Below are 18755 nucleotides of genomic sequence, written 5' to 3'. Positions count from 1 at the left end.
TCACACAATCCAAAAGTGTCCAGTGTCCACTAGTGTGTGCAGAAATTCAAAATCTCCCTTATCCTGTAGTCACTTTTTTCACACCTGTGCCATCGAGCCTGTGACATAGCGCTCTGATATTCAGTGGGCCTCACACAATCCAAAAGTGTCCAGTGTCCACTAGTGTGTGCAGAAATTCAAAATCTCTGTGATCCTGTAGTCACTTTTTTCACACCTGTGCCATCGAGCCTGTTACATAGTGCTCTGATATTCAGTGGGCCTCACACAATCCAAAAGTGTCCAGTGTCCACTAGTGTGTGCAGAAATTCAAAATCTCTGTGATCCTGTAGTCACTTTTTTCACAGCTGTGCCATCGAGCCTGTGACATAGCACTCTGATATTCAGTGTGCCTCACGCAATCCAAAAGTGTCCAGTGTCCACTAGTGTGTGCAGAAATTCAAAATCTCCCTTATCCTGTAGTCACTTTTTTCACACCTGTGCCATCGAGCCTGTGACATAGCGCTCTGATATTCAGTGGGCCTCACACAATCCATAAGTGTCCAGTGTCCACAAGTGTGTGCAGAAATTCAAAATCTCTGTGATCCTGTAGTCACTTTTTTCACACCTGTGCCATCGAGCCTGTGACATAGCGCTCTGATATTCAGTGGGCCTCACACAATCCAAAAGTGTCCAGTGTCCACTAGTGTGTGCAGAAATTCAAAATCTCCCTTATCCTGTAGTCACTTTTTTCACACCTGTGCCATCGAGCCTGTGACATAGCGCTCTGATATTCAGTGGGCCTCACACAATCTAAAAGTGTCCAGTGTCCACTAGTGTGTGCAGAAATTCAAAATCTCGCTTATCCTGTAGTCACTTTTTTCACACCTGTGCCATCGAGCCTGTGACATAGCGCTCTGATATTCAGTGGGCCTCACACAATCCAAAAGTGTCCAGTGTCCACTAGTGTGTGCAGAAATTCAAAATCTCCCTTATCCTGTAGTCACTTTTTTCACACCTGTGCCATCGAGCCTGTGACATAGCGCTGTGATATTCAGTGGGCCTCACACAATCCAAAAGTGTCCAGTGTCCACTAGTGTGTGCAGAAATTCAAAATCTCCCTTATCCTGTAGTCACTTTTTTCACACCTGTGCCATCGAGCCTGTGACATAGCGCTGTGATATTCAGTGGGCCTCACACAATCCATAAGTGTCCAGTGTCCACAAGTGTGTGCAGAAATTCAAAATCTCCCCTGTCCTATAGACACCTTGTACCTTGTTTTACATTGCTATATAGTTTGTTGGATTTTGTCTACATTTCTACAAAAAATGAGGAAGGCTGGTGGAAGAGGCCGTGGAATTGGGCGGGGGTTGGCAGCTGGTAATGATGGTGTTGGTGGTGGATCTAATGGTAGTGGCAAGAGCAAAATAGGACCGAATGCAGGAGGTGTTGAGCCTGCATCATCGTCTGGCTCCATAAGGCTTCGAAGGCTTAGTTTTCTAGGAGTTGGCAAACCACTTTTAAAGCCAGAGCATCAGGAAAAAGTTTTGTCTTACACTGCTGACTCAGCCTCCAGCTCTATCGCCTCCTCTTCTGAAGTTGTAAAAAGTAAAAGCACTGAGTCGTCATTGGAGGCTCATGTTCATGAACCACACCTTTCCTTGTGTCCTTCACCCCAACCAAGATTGAAGGATGACGCAGGTCATACTACTGATTACTCCATGGAGCTGTTTTCACATACCATGCCTGGATTATCAAGTGAAATGGTGAATTACCCAGGCCAAGATGAATCTGACATGGAGTGCACTGATGCACAGCCGCTGATAGATGATTCTGCTGGTACATTCACTCAGAGCACTACATTGTCCTCGCAGTGTACAGAGCCAGATTCTGACCCTGATGAGACTCAGGTGCCCCTTCCCGCACACTATACCACCATACACGGTGACACAGAGGAAGGTGCACATGACATTGAAGAGGAGGTGATGGATGATCCAGTTGTTGACCCAGATTGGCATCCATTGGGGGAAGAGGGTGCTGCTTCCAATACCTCAGATGAGGAGCATCCACAGCAGACATCGACATTGCAACAGCTGTTATCTGGCAGGCCCGGAGCACTCCAAAGACAGGTTCCAAAAATCAAAAGAGTTGCTGGACAGCTTGTCCAGAGGGTCAAAAGATCACAGCGTGCTAGGCCGCAAAATGTCTGCCAAAGTTGGAAGAGTGCAGTGTGGCACTTTTTTGAACAAAATCCTCATGATCAGGCCAAGGTTATCTGTAAGAAGTGTGCAAAGACCTTTAGCCAAGGGAAAAATCTGAAAAATTTGAATACCAGTTGCATGCTTAGACATTTAACCACCATGCACTTGCAAGCGTGGACACAACACCAAACCTCAAGTGCCACATGTGCAACTGATCACAAAGAAGGTAGTCAGCAACGCTACATTGTTTCCACCACTGTAAGCCCACCGGTTAGCACAGCAGCAAATGTTGAGGTGTCGTTGCAAGGCCACAGCAGTCAGGGAATCCCACTGTTATATCAACGAAATACTGAATCTAGGCCATCAGAAAGAACACCAACTCCATCACCATCATCAACCCTCTCTCAGTCCGCCCTGTCCACCGCTAGTTCCACCATATGCAGCTCTCAAGTCCAGCTCACCCTCCCAGACACTATGAGTAGGTCAAGAAAGTACTCAGTCTCTCATCCGCGTACACTGGGTTTGAACGCCCACATTGCCAAACTAATCTCGTTTGAGATGATGCCCTATCGGTTGGTGGAAAGCGCAGCTTTCCGCGAACTCATGGCCTATGCAGTACCACGCTATGACCTACCCAGTCGCCACTTCTTCTCTCGCAAAGCCATCCCAGCCCTCCACCATCATGTAAAAGACCGCATTGTCCATGCACTCAAGTAGTCAGTGAGTGGAAAGGTGCACCTCACAACTGATGCATAGTCCAGTCGGCATGGCCAGGGCCGTTACGTGTCCATCACTGCGCACTGGGTTAATGTGGTGGATGCAGGGTCCACAGGGGACAGCGGTGGTGGGACAGTGAGGCCTAGCCCACGGTATAGGAAACAGTTGGCTGTAGGCGTTCGACCCTCCTCCTCCTCCTCCTCCAGAAGCGAAAGCTCGTCCACAGAGCGCAGTCGTACGAGCACTCCATCTGCAGCTGCCACTGTTGCACACGAGGTGTCCCCCTATCGAGCAGCTAGTGGAAAGCGTTAGCAGGCTGTGTTGCAGATGATGTGTTTGGGCGACAGACACACCGCCGAGGTGCTGGCCGAGTACTTGAAGCGACAAACTGAGTCATGGCTGGGCAGTGTACATCTTGAGGCAGGCAAGGTAGTTAGTGATAACGGCCGTAATTTTGTGGCAGCCATAGCCCTTTCAAAACTCAGCCACATACCTTGCTTGGCTCACACCTTGAACCTGGTGGTGCAGTGCTTCCTCAAAAATTATCCGGAGTTAACAGCCCTGCTCCAGAAGGTGCGAAGACTGTGCGCGCACATCCGCCGGTCGCCTGTACACTCCGTTCGTATGCAGAAGCTGCAGCGATTGCTCCACCTTCCCAACCACCGCCTCATTATCGACATTGCAACAAGGTGGAACTCCACCCTGCACATGGTGGAGCGGCTGTGCGAGCAGAGGCAGGCCATAATGCATTTGTGGGAGGATACACGACCAGGCACTTTGAGAGCAGACATGGAGTTGACAGGTGTGCAGTGGTCGAAGCTGAAAGACCTCTGTAAAGTCCTTCAGTGTTTTGAGGAATGCACACGGCTGGTAAGCGCAGACGACGCCATCCTATGCATGAGCATCCCACTTATGCGTCTGCTCATGCAAACTTTGACGCACCTTAAGGAGCAGGCGTCTGCAGCCAATGTTGATGAGGAGGAAGAGGAGGAGGGAATCCTTGATGATATTCAGCCATTGTCTGCTCAGGGACCTCTCCTGGACGAGGTGGAGGAAGAAGAGGAGGAGGAGGATGATGATGGGGATGATTACTTAGGGGAGGAGGATGCATCTCGTGGGGCAAGTGAAAATGCTGGCGTGGCAAGGTCTGGTACAGGGTTTGTGCGTGACTGGAGGGATGTGGATTTGCCAGAAAGTGCTCCTCCAACCAGCACTCGCAGTGCATCATTGACACCGGGAACATTGGCCCACATGTCAGATTATGTCTTGCAGATCCTAAAAAGGGACCCCCGCATTGCCAAAATGATGAACGATGATGACTACTGGTTGGCCAGCATCCTGGATCCACGCTATAAAGGCAAATTACAAAACATCATGCCACAGGAGAACCTTGACCTAATATTGGCTAATATACAAGCAACTCTGGTAAATCGGTTGCTTGAGGCATTCCCAGCACACAGCAGCGGTGATGGTTCTCACACGAGCCGTACGGGCCGGGGGCAGCTTGGCAGAGGTGTTCATGGTGCACACAGCAGAAGTGGCGTTGGAGACAGGGGTTTCATGACAATGTTGTGGACTGATTTTTCAAGTACCGCTCACACAACTGGTAATACTGCATCGATGGAAAGTGACAGGAGACAGCAGTTGTCAACTATGGTTACAAACTACTTTTCCTCCCATATCGATGTTCTCCCACACAGGTCATTCCCCTTTGACTATTGAGCCGCTAAACTGGACACCTGGCCTGAATTGGCACTATATGCCTTACAGGAGCTTGCTTGCCCAGCTGCAAGTGTGCTATCGGAAAGAGTCTTCAGTGCAGCTGGATCAATCCTGACAGAAAAAAGGACCCGTCTGTCAACCCAAAATGTGGATGATCTAACCTTCATTAAAATGAACCATGCATGGGTTTCCAAGGATTTTGTCCCACCTTCCCCTGATGACACATAGGGTGACAGAAAAATGGCTTGTTTTGGTCCACCTCTTCCTGGGACTTGACCTATTTCGCCTTTTGCATCAGCTGAATGTCCAACATCAACATATGCCACTTTCTAAAACTCCCTAACTGTGCTGCCTCCCCCCCCCATGGCCGGGGTCACCACCTAGCGCACGACACCGTGCGAGTGCCGTTGCCCTGGACAGGTGGGTAGGCCGACTCTTGGGCTCGGGCACTGGCACAGGGTCCCTCATAGTGCAATCAAGTGTCTATGACGGTGGTGGTGCACACCCGCCGTCAGACACACCGCTGTACTAAGAGGGGCCCGGTGCCAGTACCGACGCCCACAAGTGGGCCCCCCTTGCTTGGGCAGGGCCCCAGCATTTGCAATCTTAACCTCTCCCTGCTCCTCCGCTGTGTAGTCTGGGCCGTCAAATCCATACTGTGCCTGACACCGTCTGAGCCTGCCTCCTGATGTATAGACATATATTTTGAATGTGTACGCTATCCATACATGTTATCCGGGGATACGGTACCCTTTCTCACCTTTGTGCAATCACGTGCAATCCATACTGGGCCTAACACCGTCTGAGCCTGCCTCCTGATGTATAGACATATATTTTGAATGTGTACGCTATCCATACATGTTATCTGGGGATACGGTACCCTTTCTCACTTTTGTGCAATCACGTGCAATCCATACTGGGCCTAACACCGTCTGAGCCTGCCTCCTGATGTATAGACATATATTTTCAATGTGTACGCTATCCATACATGTTATCCGGAGATACGGTACCCTTTCTCACCTTTGTGCAATGACGTGCAAACCATACTGGGCCTAACACCATCTGAGCCTGCCTCCTGATGTATAGACATATATTTTGAATGTGTACGCTATCCATACATGTTATCCGGGGATACGGTACCCTTTCTCACCTTTGTGCAATCACGTGCAAGCCATCCTGGGCCTAACACCGTCTGAGCCTGCCTCCTGATGTATAGACATATATTTTGAATGTGTACGCTATCCATACATGTTATCCGGGGATACGGTACCCTTTCTCACCTTTGTGCAATCACGTGTAATCCATACTGGGCGTGAGAACGGCTGGCGAGCTGTTAAGCAAGCTACAGCACCTGTGGTTTGCACACGTAAGTTTTTCATTTTTTCAGGAATGACGGTTAGGCCTAATTCCAGAACTGCGGTTGACCTGCACTTACTGAGAAATCATCGTTCGCGGGTAATAATTGTAATCAGTGATCCCCATCACTAACGTTGTTCAGCGGGTTATCTGCACCTGTAAGCGACAAACGCTGGCCTTTTCAGTGTAGCGCACATGCAGCCACGGACATGTAAGGGCATGACACACCAGTTATTGGCCAATCTCATGTGCCAGAGCCTCACATGTCCCTCTAGTAAGCCGGACCCGGACCGCGGGGCATGACGGAGTCTCTTTCGTTAACGGAATTAAGCTTGCAATGTGTGCATCTTTTCTGTAGCTGGCATGGTTGAGGTTTCCCAGGTGGAGTCGAATTTAACCATAGGCTCCACTCCTGGTGGTGCCCTTCTGGACATTCCTTTAAGGTTCAGCTTTGCAACCATACTGCCCACGTAAAACAAACACTTTGCCTTCATGAACGCTGTTTGGAGGGTCATGACTCGTGGGAATAACGCCGCCCAATCAGTTAACCTGCTAGAGAGATCCTTCGTTGCTCCCAAGCATGACATCACACTCCCTAGGAGGAAGGTAATGCCACTGTGGCGACCGTACTCCTGGGGGCGACACAAGTGCACTGATGCCCAGCCACTGCTCGATGAATCTGCTGGCACATTGACCCAGACCACTACATTCCCCTCGCACGCTACACGGCCTGAATCTGACCCTGATGAAACTCAAGTTACCCTTCCCATATACAATTCCATCTTACACGGTGACAAAGAGGAAGCTGCAGATGAAAGTGCAGGTTCGGCCCACCCGCCATCAGACACACCACCATACTATCAGGGGCCCTGTGCCAGTGCCGTCGCCAATGAGTGGGCCCCCCCTGCTTGCTCAGGATCACAGCACTTGCAAGGTTGAAATACTGTGCAGTGAGATGGAAGATGGGGACGACGAGGAGTCCAGACTAGTACAGGGATTCCCTAGCGGATTCCCGGGATGTGCCAGCCCCGACGCGCGTTTCGGCGTAAATTCATCAGGTACGCAGAAACGCGCGTCAGGGCTGGCACATCCCGGGGACTAAAGCAGCTGAAAGGTATCCACATTGTGCTCGCAATTCTATTTATTGTATTTTCACTTCATTTTAATTACTTATTGATTCACTTCATTACTGTAGCACATTGCACATTGCACTTTATGTGTGGCAATTTATTTATTTATTAATTATTTTTTATTTGCTATGCACTTTATTGTGGCTATATATTGATGTGTATATATCTATCTAGTCCTTTGCACAGTCTTTTTGACTACACTTTATGTGATGTATTTTGGCTGTTTTACACAAAGATATTGTATTGACACTTGTTATTATTTATTTATTATTTATTACTTTTTAACATTGTGAGATATTCTTTGTGATGTATTGATATTGAGTAATTACTGTTGTCCCCAGGGTGTGCCCTTATTTTGGCATTGGCCTCCCCTGATTTTCATTAATTTTAACTATATTCTAATAAAATAAAGTATTTCATCATTGGACATTTTTTCGTTTTTTTTCGTTTGTTTTATTCTATTATCCGAGTTGTCCTTTATATTTCCATGGGTGCATTATTATGATTTTAGGTTAACTTATTACTATATATTGCACTTCCCTTGAGTCTTTTATTACTGGTTACTATAGTTTTGGCTGTAGAGCCACCAGTAACCAAGAGAACAGCATGAGTCTGAGCAAGATGCTGAGCTTGACATCTTTGCTGAGCAGCACCCACTGTGGCTGAAGCTGAATGGGAGACCGCAGAGGGTGACAAAGCTTGGAGTCCACCCTGTGTATCAGGAGAATCCTGGTGCCTAACACACACTTCCTTTCTTTCAGGAATTTGTGCTAGCTGTAAGACTATGTAGGTTGAAAACAAGAAGCATACGTTGTACACACCGGGGGTGGGCAGTTGGGTGGGGACTCTTACGATATCATGATCGGTCACTGGGAGGATGGATTGGAATAATGCCAGGGGTGTGTGCTTCAAAAGACTAAACCTTGTTATTTTTTGAATGGTGTATAAGTTTTAATAACTATAAATTAGAAAACCATTTATTTCCGCCTTTTTTGTTTAGTTAAATGTATTTGTTATGGTGGCACAACCCTTTAAGTTTTCAAACTCAGAAATGATGGTCCAGATTGACAGATGCTGGTCCACAGCCAGTGTAATATATGGTTATCCACCCACCTTTATCCTTCAAAAATTTCTCGGTGAGGCATCGAGACTCTTCTTGAATTCTTTCTTCGATGCTTCGTTTTCCCATTCCAAAATTTCTCAACGTTGTTAAGGAAAATCGACGAAGGATTTTCCACCTTTCTCCACTGCTTGCAATGACCCCTGTAAGTTCAATCATGTAGTTAAATAGTTTGTAAATCAAGATTGTGGAATTTTGTCTTCTAAGTCTTTATGTGCATAGCAGACCTCATTATAGTAGCTAGAGCTGCTTGAGTGAAACAGGTCCATTTTCTTAATTTCAAATCTCCATTTTACAAGCTACTGTGATAAGCATGCTATGACAAATCTTGCAACCCCCACACACCTGTCAGGTCAACCTCATCTAACCAAACCTACACTGTGTGCACAATTGTTCGCCAATTTGTATTTTTCATGATTATTTTTTTTCTATTGAACAACTGCAGTGCTGTTGGTCATTCCATAAGGTAAATAAACCTGAAACCTTAATCATTAAGATAGTACAAAGGAGATTTAATTTTTCTTAGGAGAATATCTGTGTGCAGAATTATCTGATAACTATTATTGTACAGAATTATTATGAATGAAAATCATACATTTTTCCAACTCAATTATTTTTTTTGTTTCATCTGTTAACGTAGCATAATGACCAAATATCTCACAATGTACAAAAATGCATTTCTAACATTTCAAGAAAAATCACAGTGACTAATATACCGTAGCCGCCCTTCTTTTCACTAGCAACGATAAGATCGGCTATTTGGGTAGCACCAACAACAGCCTCCAAGACATAGCGCTGAAGTGACTGTTTTCCCTGACCATAAATATCCCATTTAAGAGAGACCACAAGGTCTCAGTAGGGTTTAGGATAGGTGAGGAAGGGGCCATGTCATTAATCTTTAATCTTTAAGGCCTTTACAGGCAGCCGAGCAGTGGAGGCTTTGATGCCAGGGGCGTATCCCGGGGGGGCAATCGGGGCATTTGCCCCAGGCGCAGCCGACAGGGGGCGCCATCGGGCTGCCTGATGCGGCGGTCCAAGGAGGAGACTCCCCGTCGGCGGCATTCTGCCGCCCCCACACTCAGACTCTCCCATTCTCTGAGCCGGCTGTCAAACTGACAGCTGGCGCAGAGAAAGTGCTGCGCGTCTGTGTACTAGCGTCTTCAGACACTAGTACAAATACACACTGTCTGACAGACTCTGTCTCTGACTCACTTGTTGTGAAGGTGTAAGCGCCACTGCGCCCGTGCGCCGCCACTGCCAGCGGCCAGCAGCGTGATCAGGTCACATGATCACGCTGTGACGTCACAAGCCAGCTCTTCAGAGGCAAGCTGAGGCAGCGTTGCGGTTGGTGCGGTAAGTGTTCCAGACGGGTAATGGAGCTGAAGATACCACCGATGACTGTGCAAGGGAAGATAGGGGGATGGCTGCCTGCAGAGTCCCATGGAATGGATAGGGAGGGAGCAGGGGGAGTTAATTTACTGAGGAGAGTGTGTGAGGAGGACTCGGGGCAAGGCCAGGCCCAGGGTGCAGACATATTAATGTGATTTGGTGTCGAAAGATTGAGGAACATATGGGGGTGGAGGGGGAAACCTGAGGACATTATGGGTGAAACCTGAGGACATTATGGGGGAAACCTGAGGACATTATGGAGGAAACCTGAGGACATTATGGGGGAACCTGAGGACATTATGGGGGAAACCTGAGGATATTATGGGGGAACCTGAGGACATTATGGGGAAAACCTGAGGACATTATGGAGGAAACCTGAGGATATTATGGGGGAAACCTGAGGATATTATCATAGAATCATAGAATCATAGAATCGTAGAGTTGGAAGGGACCTCCTGGGCCATCTGGTCCAACCCCCTGCTCAAAGCAGGATTCGCTAAATCATCCCCATCAGATGTCTGTCCAGCCTCTGTTTGAAGACTTCCATTGAAGGAGAACTCACCACTTCTCGTGGCAGCCTGTTCCACTCATTGATCACTCTAACTGTCAAAAAGTTTTTTCTAATATCTAATCTGTGTCTCCTCCCATTCAGTTTCATCCCATTGCTTCTAGTCTTTCCTTGTGCAAATGATAATAAAGTTGATCCTTCTACAATGTGACAGCCCTTTAGATATTTGTAGACAGCTATTAAGTCTCCTCTCAGTCTTCTCTTTTGCAAACTAAACATTCCCAAATCCTGCAACCTTTCCTCATAAGACAGGGTTTGCAGACCGGTCACCATTCTGGTCGCTCTTTTCTGAACTTGCTCCAGTTTGTTGATGTCTTTTTTAAAATGTGGTGCCCAAAACTGGACACAATATTCCAGATGAGGTCTGACCAAAGAGGAGTAGAGGGAAATAATGACTTCACGTGATCTAGTCTGTATGCTTCTGTTAATACATCCTAGAATTGCATTTGCCTTTTTTGCTGCTGCATCACACTGTTGACTCATATTCAGTCTGTGATCTATTAGTATGCCCAAGTCTTTTTCACATGTGCTGTCACTTAGCCCTATTCCTCCCATTCTATATATGCTTTTTTCAGTTTTATTGCCCAGATGTAGTACTTTGCATTTCTCCCTGTTAAAAACCATTCTGTTAGTTGCTGCCCACTTCTCCAGTTTATTTAAATCTTTTTGAATCCTCTCTCTCTCTTCTCTAGTATTAGCTATCCCTCCTAGCTTTGTGTCATCAGCAAATTTAATCAGTTTACCCTCAATTCCTTCATCTAAATCGTTGATAAAGATGTTGAACAATACAGGGCCCAGGACAGAGCCCTGTGGTACCCCACTTGAGACATTCTTCCAACTGGATGTGCAGCCATTTACGACCACTCTTTGGGTCCGATCACTAAGCCAGTTATGAATCCAGCTAACAGTTGCCTTGTCCATTCCATACTTAGTCATTTTTTCAATAAGGATTGTATGAGAGACTTTGTCAAATGCTTTGCTGAAGTCAAGATATACTATATCTACAGCATTTCCTTGATCCACCCAATCAGTGATATCATCATAGAAGGAAATTAAGTTAGTCTGACATGACTTATTAGTTACAAACCCATGCTGACTCTGTTTAATCACTTCATTCTTATCCAGGTATTGACATACATGTTGTTTAATAATTTGTTCAAAGATCTTTCCTGGTATAGAAGTCAGACTCACCGGCCTATAGTTGCCTGGGTCCACCTTCTTCCCCTTTTTGAAGATAGGAACAACATTTGCTCTTCTCCAGTCTTCTGGCACTTCTCCTGTTCTCCAAGAATTTTCAAAGATTATGGAGAGGGGTTCAAAAATTTCTTCTGCTATCTCCTTCAGTACTCTGGGGTGTAATTCATCTGGACCTGGAGACTTGAATTCATTTAGGCTAGCTAAGTGTTTCCTCACTATCTTTCTGTTTATAGATATCCTGGATTCTTCTATTCCCTTAATTGGACAGTGAATAACAGTTGATGTTACATTATGGGGGAACCTGAGGACATTATGGGGGAAACCTGAGGACATTATGGGGGAAACCTGAGGATATTATGGGGGAAACCTGAGGACATTATGGGGGAACCTGAGGACATTATGGGGGAAACCTCAGGATATTATGGGGGGACCTGAGGACATTTTGGGGGGAAACCTGAGGATATTATGGAGGAACCTGAGGACATTATGTGGGAATCCTGAGGATATTATGGGGGGACCTGAGGACATTTTGGGGGGAAACCTGAGGATATTATGGGGGAAACCTGAAGATATTATAGGGATAAGTGGGAATAAGGGAACATAATGTGTGGGGGGATTTTGAGTGGGGATGGGGGAACATAATGTGTGGGGGGATTTGGAGTAGGGATATTTAATGTGTGGGAGGATTTGGAGTGGGGATGGGGGATACTTATGTGTGTGGGGAGATTTAGAGGCTGGACAGACATCTGACTGGGCTGATTTAGCGAATCCTGCTTTGAGCAGGGGGTTGGACCAGATGGCCCAGGAGGTCCCTTCCAACTCTACGATTCTATGATTCTATGATTTGAGGACACAAATGAAGAGTGTATGTATGAGGGCATGTATGAGGAAACAGTATGGGGGATGGGTGCAGACACAGTATGGTGAGTGGGGGATGGGTGCAGACAGTATGGGGAGCCAAATGGGTAAATGTATGTGGACACAGCATGAGTAGCGATGGAAAAAATCTATGTGGACACAATATGGGGAGTGAGGGTGATGGGATGTGTGCAGACACAGTATGGGGAGTCAGGGGGTATGTGTGAGCAGGCAGTATAGAGAGTGAGGGGGTAATAATATGAGGAGACAGTATGGTGAACAGGTGGATAGCTAGAGGAGACAGTATGAGGAGGGAGGGGAATAGTGTGAGGCGACAGTATATTGCAGATATTTTTATTTAGGAGCATTATAATGACACTTCTATCTTTAAGGGCATCGTTTGGAGATTTACTGCAGAAGACCGGAGAAGATGGAAGTCTGCAGAGACGGCTGTGGATGAGAAAACTCATCAAGGGGTCTGGACAAGAAGAAAAGAAGGAGAACGACTCCAGAGACGACATCATCTATAAGGTACCTGGATGTAAATATTATTTGTGATACTGACTAATTCTTATATTTTTATTTATGTCAGGAACATTACAGGGGTTGTCCAGGTTTGTGCTGAGTCTGCAGTCATTCTATGTGACTGCAGACTTCTGAATTCTCACAGAGCTCACTGAGCGCTGTTAGGATTCTCTCATGCCGGTAATTTACATACATGCGGTCACATGCTGACTAGACATGTGTGGCCTCACTCAGTGAAAAAGAATGGAGCAAGGCCAGGCACGTCTAGTTGGAATGTGGCCAGAAGTACATAAATCACATGCTTGTGCTGACATGACCGATGTACTCTTGCCATCTTGCCACCGGTACAGGAGAATCCTAAGTGTGCAGGGCATTTGTTGTGAGAATTCAGAAGCTGCAATGTCAGGATTCAGCTCTGCAGGTTCCAGTAGTCATCACATGGACTCTTCACTCAAATGCGATTTTCATACTTATGGTTTTGTGACAACGAGCTTCTCTTCCTGCTTCTCTCAGTGTTTCATTGAACATTGAGATCATTAGGGAGAGCAGCTCGTCAGTACATGACTAAGTTTGGAAATCGCATAAGTACTGGGGGGGGGGGGCGCCGAATGACTTCTTGCCCCGAGTGCCAGAAAGCCTAGATACACCTCTGTTTGATGCTGTGATGGAGCGTTGTCCTGCAGAACAGCCATGATAATCCTGAAAGATGCAGACTTTTTCCTATACCACAGTTTCTAAATACTGTCAGCAAGCTTGGGAGTTGATTTTAAGTCCATCTTCAATCTCTAAAGATCCACTTAGCTCATCTTTAATAATTTCAGTCTGTAGCAGTACTCCATCTATATCTTGCTACTGTCTGAGTGGAAGTGAAGGTCGGTGGACATTACTTATCCAGCCACAGGTACAACCATCTGTTCCATCAACAGCCACTCTAATATCATCAGGCCATAAAACGTTTGAAAATTTTGCACACCTTGATAAAGGTCATTGTAACCATAGGCTGCATTCACCCTCATTACACAAATACAAGTCACCTGATCTGCTTCATGCAATATGCAAAACTTGGAGTTGGAAAATCTGTATAAAGTGATGACATGGCCAAAATACTCTCTTGCCTAATAATTCTGCCCACCATCATCAATCATTTATTAGCATGCTCGGATGTCCTCTGAGTATTCTCGCGTGCTCGGAGATTTAGTTTGTGTCGACGCAGTTGCATGATTAGTGGCTGCTGGACAGGCTGAATACATGTGAGGAATGCCTGTTGGTTAGGAAATCCCCACATGTATTCAGGCTGTCTACCAACCGCAAATCATGCAGCTATTTCGACAAAAACTAAATCTCTGAGCATGCCAGAATACTCGGAGGACACCCGAGCATGCTCGGAAAAATCCGAGCAACGAGTATACTCGCTGATCACTAATAATAACCTTATACAATACTAGTCACGACGGGTACAGGAGGAGAGAGGACCCTCACAATCTGCAAAGGATGGGTCAGGATACAGTAGGTGGGGGTAGAGCTGGTGAGGGTAGAGCTTGGCATGTAGCGGTTTGGTGGTTAGTGTAGGTTGTAGGCTTGTTGTAAGAGGTAGGTCTTTGGATTCTTTTTAAAGGTTTCCACAGTAGGCGAGAGTCTGATATGTTGGGGTAGAAAGTTCCAGAGTAGGAGGGATGTGTGGGAGAATTCTTGTATCGGATTGTGGGAAGAGGAGATAAGAGGGGAGTAGAGTAGGAGATGTGAGGATCGGAGGTTGTGTGCTGGTTAGAACTGGGAGATGAGGTCACTGATCTATGGAGGCGACAGGTTGTGGATGGTTTTGTATGCCATGGTTAGGGTTTTGAACTGGAATCTCTGTGTAATAGGGAGCCAACGAAGGGAATAGCAGGGGTATAAGTGAAATAGTCGGGCAGCAGAATTTAAAATACATTGGAGGGGTGTGAGACTGTTAGAGGGGAGGCCAGAGAGCAAGACGTTAAGGTGGGAGATGATGAGGGCTTGCACTAGAGTTTTTGCAGATTCTTGTTTGAGGAATGTACGGATCCGGGAAATATTTTTGAGTTGAAGTCGGCCGGAAGTGGCAAGGGCTCAGATATGTGGTTTGGAGAGATCAGAATCAAGTATTACCCCGAGGCAGCGAGCTTGTGGGACTGGGAAGAGTGAGCATAAGGTTTTTATTTAGTGTTATTGAATATTTTACATTAATATCAAGGTAAAGAGTCATATTTTTGCTACGATACTAATTTACTTAAGCAACTTACCAAAATCCTTTGTAAAAAACTCTCCTGCTCCTATGTCTCCCCTGTCACTAAAGGCGTCGCTGCAGTCCACCAATGCTTCCTTCACGGCATCATACCCAACCAGTACTATGGTCCGGAGGTTTGAAATATAGATAGTATAGACAGGTCCATACATCTCACTTAGCTAGAGAGATGCAAAAAATAACTGGTGAATGTGAATTTATCTTCCAAACAAGTAAGATATACTGTAGGCAAAAACTGTATATTTACCCTCTAAATGTGTAAAAAAAAGTTGAAATCACTTAGGCTAAGATGTAATTGCTACACAGACCTAGGCCTATGTCCTCTTTTTTTCTGAAGAGGCAATTTGCATATCAAGCCTTTACATTTTTGAGTTTATAGTAGGAATCCCATAGTAGGTGCAAATTTTATTAGCCGGTGAGAAGAGCAGAATATACAAAGTGTGTCTCACTGGAGGACCCAACATGTGCTTGGATTACATTTAGTGAATTAATTTTAAAGGGCAAAATTTAATACTTCATTTTTCCTGTTGAGGTGCTGCAAGCACGTTAAAAACTTGTTGGTGGGTTTTTCCACAAATCACTGCTAATTGCTGATGGTACTAGTAGCAGAGATCCTTTATGATCAGTTTATTATACAGGATCCTAATTAAAGTATACAGTCCTAAATACTTTTAATGTTTGACAGTGAAACTAATGTTATCATGTAAAGATAGATAGAATTCTTATTTTCCGGCATTTTTTCCACACTTGTCTGAAACATTTGCATAGAACTTTGTGTGGGATTGTGTATTGACATTAAATCACATTCATCATCGTAACTGCATAAAATGTTGGCACAGTACTGTGAGTTTTATTCAAAATAGAACATAGAACACAAGTCAGAGTTTAGGGTTGGACATTTTTCCTTTTGATTAGAAAAAAAAAAACTATTTAGAAATTGATGGCAGCAACATAACTCCAAAATGGTTGGGCTATGTCTATGTCTACCATTGTGTAGCATCTCCTTTTCTTTTTGTAACAGTCTGTAAATGTCTGGGAAGCATGGAGACATTTGCTAGGATTTTTTGGAAGAGGAACATTGTCCTGTTCTGATATTTGATTCTTGTTTCTCCTGAGTTCTGGATCTTTGCCGAAATTTCTGTTTCGTAATGTGCCAAATAATTTCTATTGATGAAAGGTCTGGACTGGAGATGGTCGGTTCATCAGCCGAACTCTTCTTCTGCGGAGCTATGCTGTGTAGTGGTGGATGCAGTGTGTGGTCTATCATTGTCCTGCTGAAATAGGTATGAGCTTCCCTGAAATAGACATAGTATGCTTGGATCATATGTTGTTCTAACATCTCAATATAATGCTCAGCATTGACAGAGCCTGCTCATGCCATAGGTACTAATGCAGCTCCATATTATCAGAGATACAGAATTGTTCACCAATAACAATCTGAGTGGTCTTTCTCTTCTTGAGTCTGCATGACACAGTGTCTGTGGTTTCCATAAAGAATTTTGACTCATCTGATCACAGAATAGTTTTCCATTTTGCCGTAGTCCATTATAAATGAGAAGATGGCAGCTTTTCTGGATTGTGTTGATATTTGGCTCCTTCTTTGCATGATCTTTGATCTTCATTTGGAAATTACATTGCAAAGGGTTCACAAATTATGATTTCTGGAAGTATGCTTGAGTCCACACACTAATTTACCTGTTTTTATTGCCGTGCCACCTGAGGACCCGTAGATCACTAGCACAAAATATTAAACACCAGCCTCCACCCTGATGCACATGGATTTCTACAGTATCTCTCAATATTTTGGTGATATCATGCACTGTAGATGGAGGGACATTCAAAATCTTTATGTTGTGGAACATTTTCCTGAATTGAGTTTTACAAGCAGTTGTTCATAGACTAGTAAATCTCTGACCATCTTCGCTTCTGAGAGACACTGCCTCTCTAATATTCTTTTTATACAGTTAGGTGAAAATTGACTCTCCAGCTGTTTTTCAATAGAACCACTTTATTTTTACAGCCTTTTGTTAATCTTGTCAGAGTAGTCTTCAAAAGTCTTGCTGTCATTAATTTTTAAATGTTAATTATTTCAAATTAAATGCAAATATTACCAAATTTTAGCCACTAATCTGTGTTCTATGTTTTGTTGTAAATAAAATATGTCTTTGAGAGATTTATAAATTATTGTAATATTTTCATCTTACACAGTGTAAAATCTTTTTTGGAATTAGGGTTTCATTTTACCTAAAGCCCCTGTCACACATAGCGATCTCGCTAGCGAGATCGCTGCTGAGTCACAAATTTTGTGATGCAACAGCTATCTCACTAGCGAGATCGCTGTGTGTGACACTGACCAGCGACCGGCCCTCCTGCCGGTTATCGCTGATCTTCCTGGAATGGCCAGGACATTTTTTTGATCGCTGGTCTTCCGCTGGCCAGCACGCATCACTGCGTGTGACAGTCGGGAGGCCAGTGATCAGCGCGCTGGTAACTAAGGTAAACGCAGGGTTTCTAAGCACCAGGCAGTGCTTAGAAACCCGATGTGTACCTTAGTTACCAGCGCGCTGATGCAAGGAGCTGGTAACCAAGGTACACATCGGGTTTCTAAGTGAGGCACGCCCCTTAGAAACCTGCTGTTTACCTTGGTTACCAGCTCCCTGCATCAGCGCGCTGGTCGCTAAAGTACACAGCGACGCCGTGCGCTCGGCGTCGCTGGTGCTGATCGTTGGTGAAGCTGTCTGTTTGACAGCTCACCATCGATCATATAGCGACTCACCAGCGATCCTGACAAGTTGATATCGTTCTCGGGATCGCTGGTGAGTCACTATGTTTGACGGGGCCCTAACTTACAATAATCATCACAATGTATCAGTCCCAATGTAAGAAGACAGCAGTGGGGGCATCAAATTCCCTTCTTTCATCTCTTTCACACTTTGAGTTTGAGAGGAGAGTATAGATTGCTGTTTATGGTCATATATATTTAGCCAACTAAGCAGGAGGGACATACTGTGATAAATTAGACAATATGACAGTGATTTTATAGAGTACCTACATTCCCTAAGGTTTCCTTTATCTATCACTGGATTACGCTGAAACTACTATTATTTCCACAGCAAAGTTATTCTAGGAATCACTATATAACCAGTTCCATATGAAGAGTAAGGTTACAAATATGTGTTCTTACCTTAATTAATGACTGTGGCATTTCAGTGGTGCTGATCTGAAAGATATTCCCCAGGATGGGCAGAGGTGTAGGTCCTGGGGGTAGGTCCTTCTGTTTGACCCTACCCCACCATTTCATGAGATAAATAAGGAGAGTGACTCCAGTAGCCAGGAGAATCGATGCTGAGATACTCAGAGCCATTTTGAGCCTCAGCCCCTACAGCTCCGTCTGTTCTGTTTCCTTGTGTATTTTTGTGCAAGAACAGGGAAGCCTTCCAATATGTAACCAATGAAAGCAGGATGGGCAGAGTTACAGATGTTACACAATACTTCAGCTCTAATTGCTTACTCAGTCTCATCTTAGCATGAAGTCAGGGATAGTGATAGGCAAGCCACTTTTTGGTGAGCAGAATCACTTGGCTTCAATCACCAAAAAGAGCCGACTCTTTTGGATACCAAATTGATCCACATTAAATATGCATACACAAGCAGAAAAACACATATTTATGGAAAAATCCTTACAGTATGAAGTGAAAACCGGGGATTGATCCCATCGGCAGCCTAAGGCTAT

The 18755-nt window shown here is 45.1% G+C and overlaps 1 protein-coding gene across 5 annotated transcripts in view; it reads right to left on the bottom strand.

Moving 5' to 3' along the window:
* Positions 1 to 18449, bottom strand: part of LOC141052015 (cytochrome P450 2C8-like) — a 92010-nt gene extending 73561 nt beyond the window's left edge. For 3 of the 5 annotated variants that reach the window (XM_073549186.1, XM_073549185.1, XM_073549187.1), the window contains exons 1-3: positions 18207 to 18449; positions 15021 to 15183; positions 8216 to 8365 (exon numbers count right to left, since the gene is read on the bottom strand). In XM_073549186.1, the coding sequence (XP_073405287.1) occupies positions 8216 to 8365; positions 15021 to 15183; positions 18207 to 18386 (493 nt within the window). In that variant the 5' untranslated portion in view covers positions 18387 to 18449. The remainder of the gene's footprint in view (positions 1 to 8215; positions 8366 to 15020; positions 15184 to 18206) is intronic. The other 2 variants (XM_073549188.1, XM_073549184.1) reach the window with 2 other exon arrangements.
* Between the last annotated feature and the right edge of the window lie 306 nt (positions 18450 to 18755).

This window comes from Dendrobates tinctorius, unplaced genomic scaffold (assembly GCF_039654945.1).
Source record: "Dendrobates tinctorius isolate UK_male_01 unplaced genomic scaffold, ASM3965494v1 ptg000158l, whole genome shotgun sequence".
NCBI classification, from domain to species: Eukaryota; Metazoa; Chordata; class Amphibia; order Anura; family Dendrobatidae; genus Dendrobates; species Dendrobates tinctorius.
Note: the sequence above shows the minus strand (reverse complement) of the source record. Positions and strands in the feature narration are given on the sequence as shown.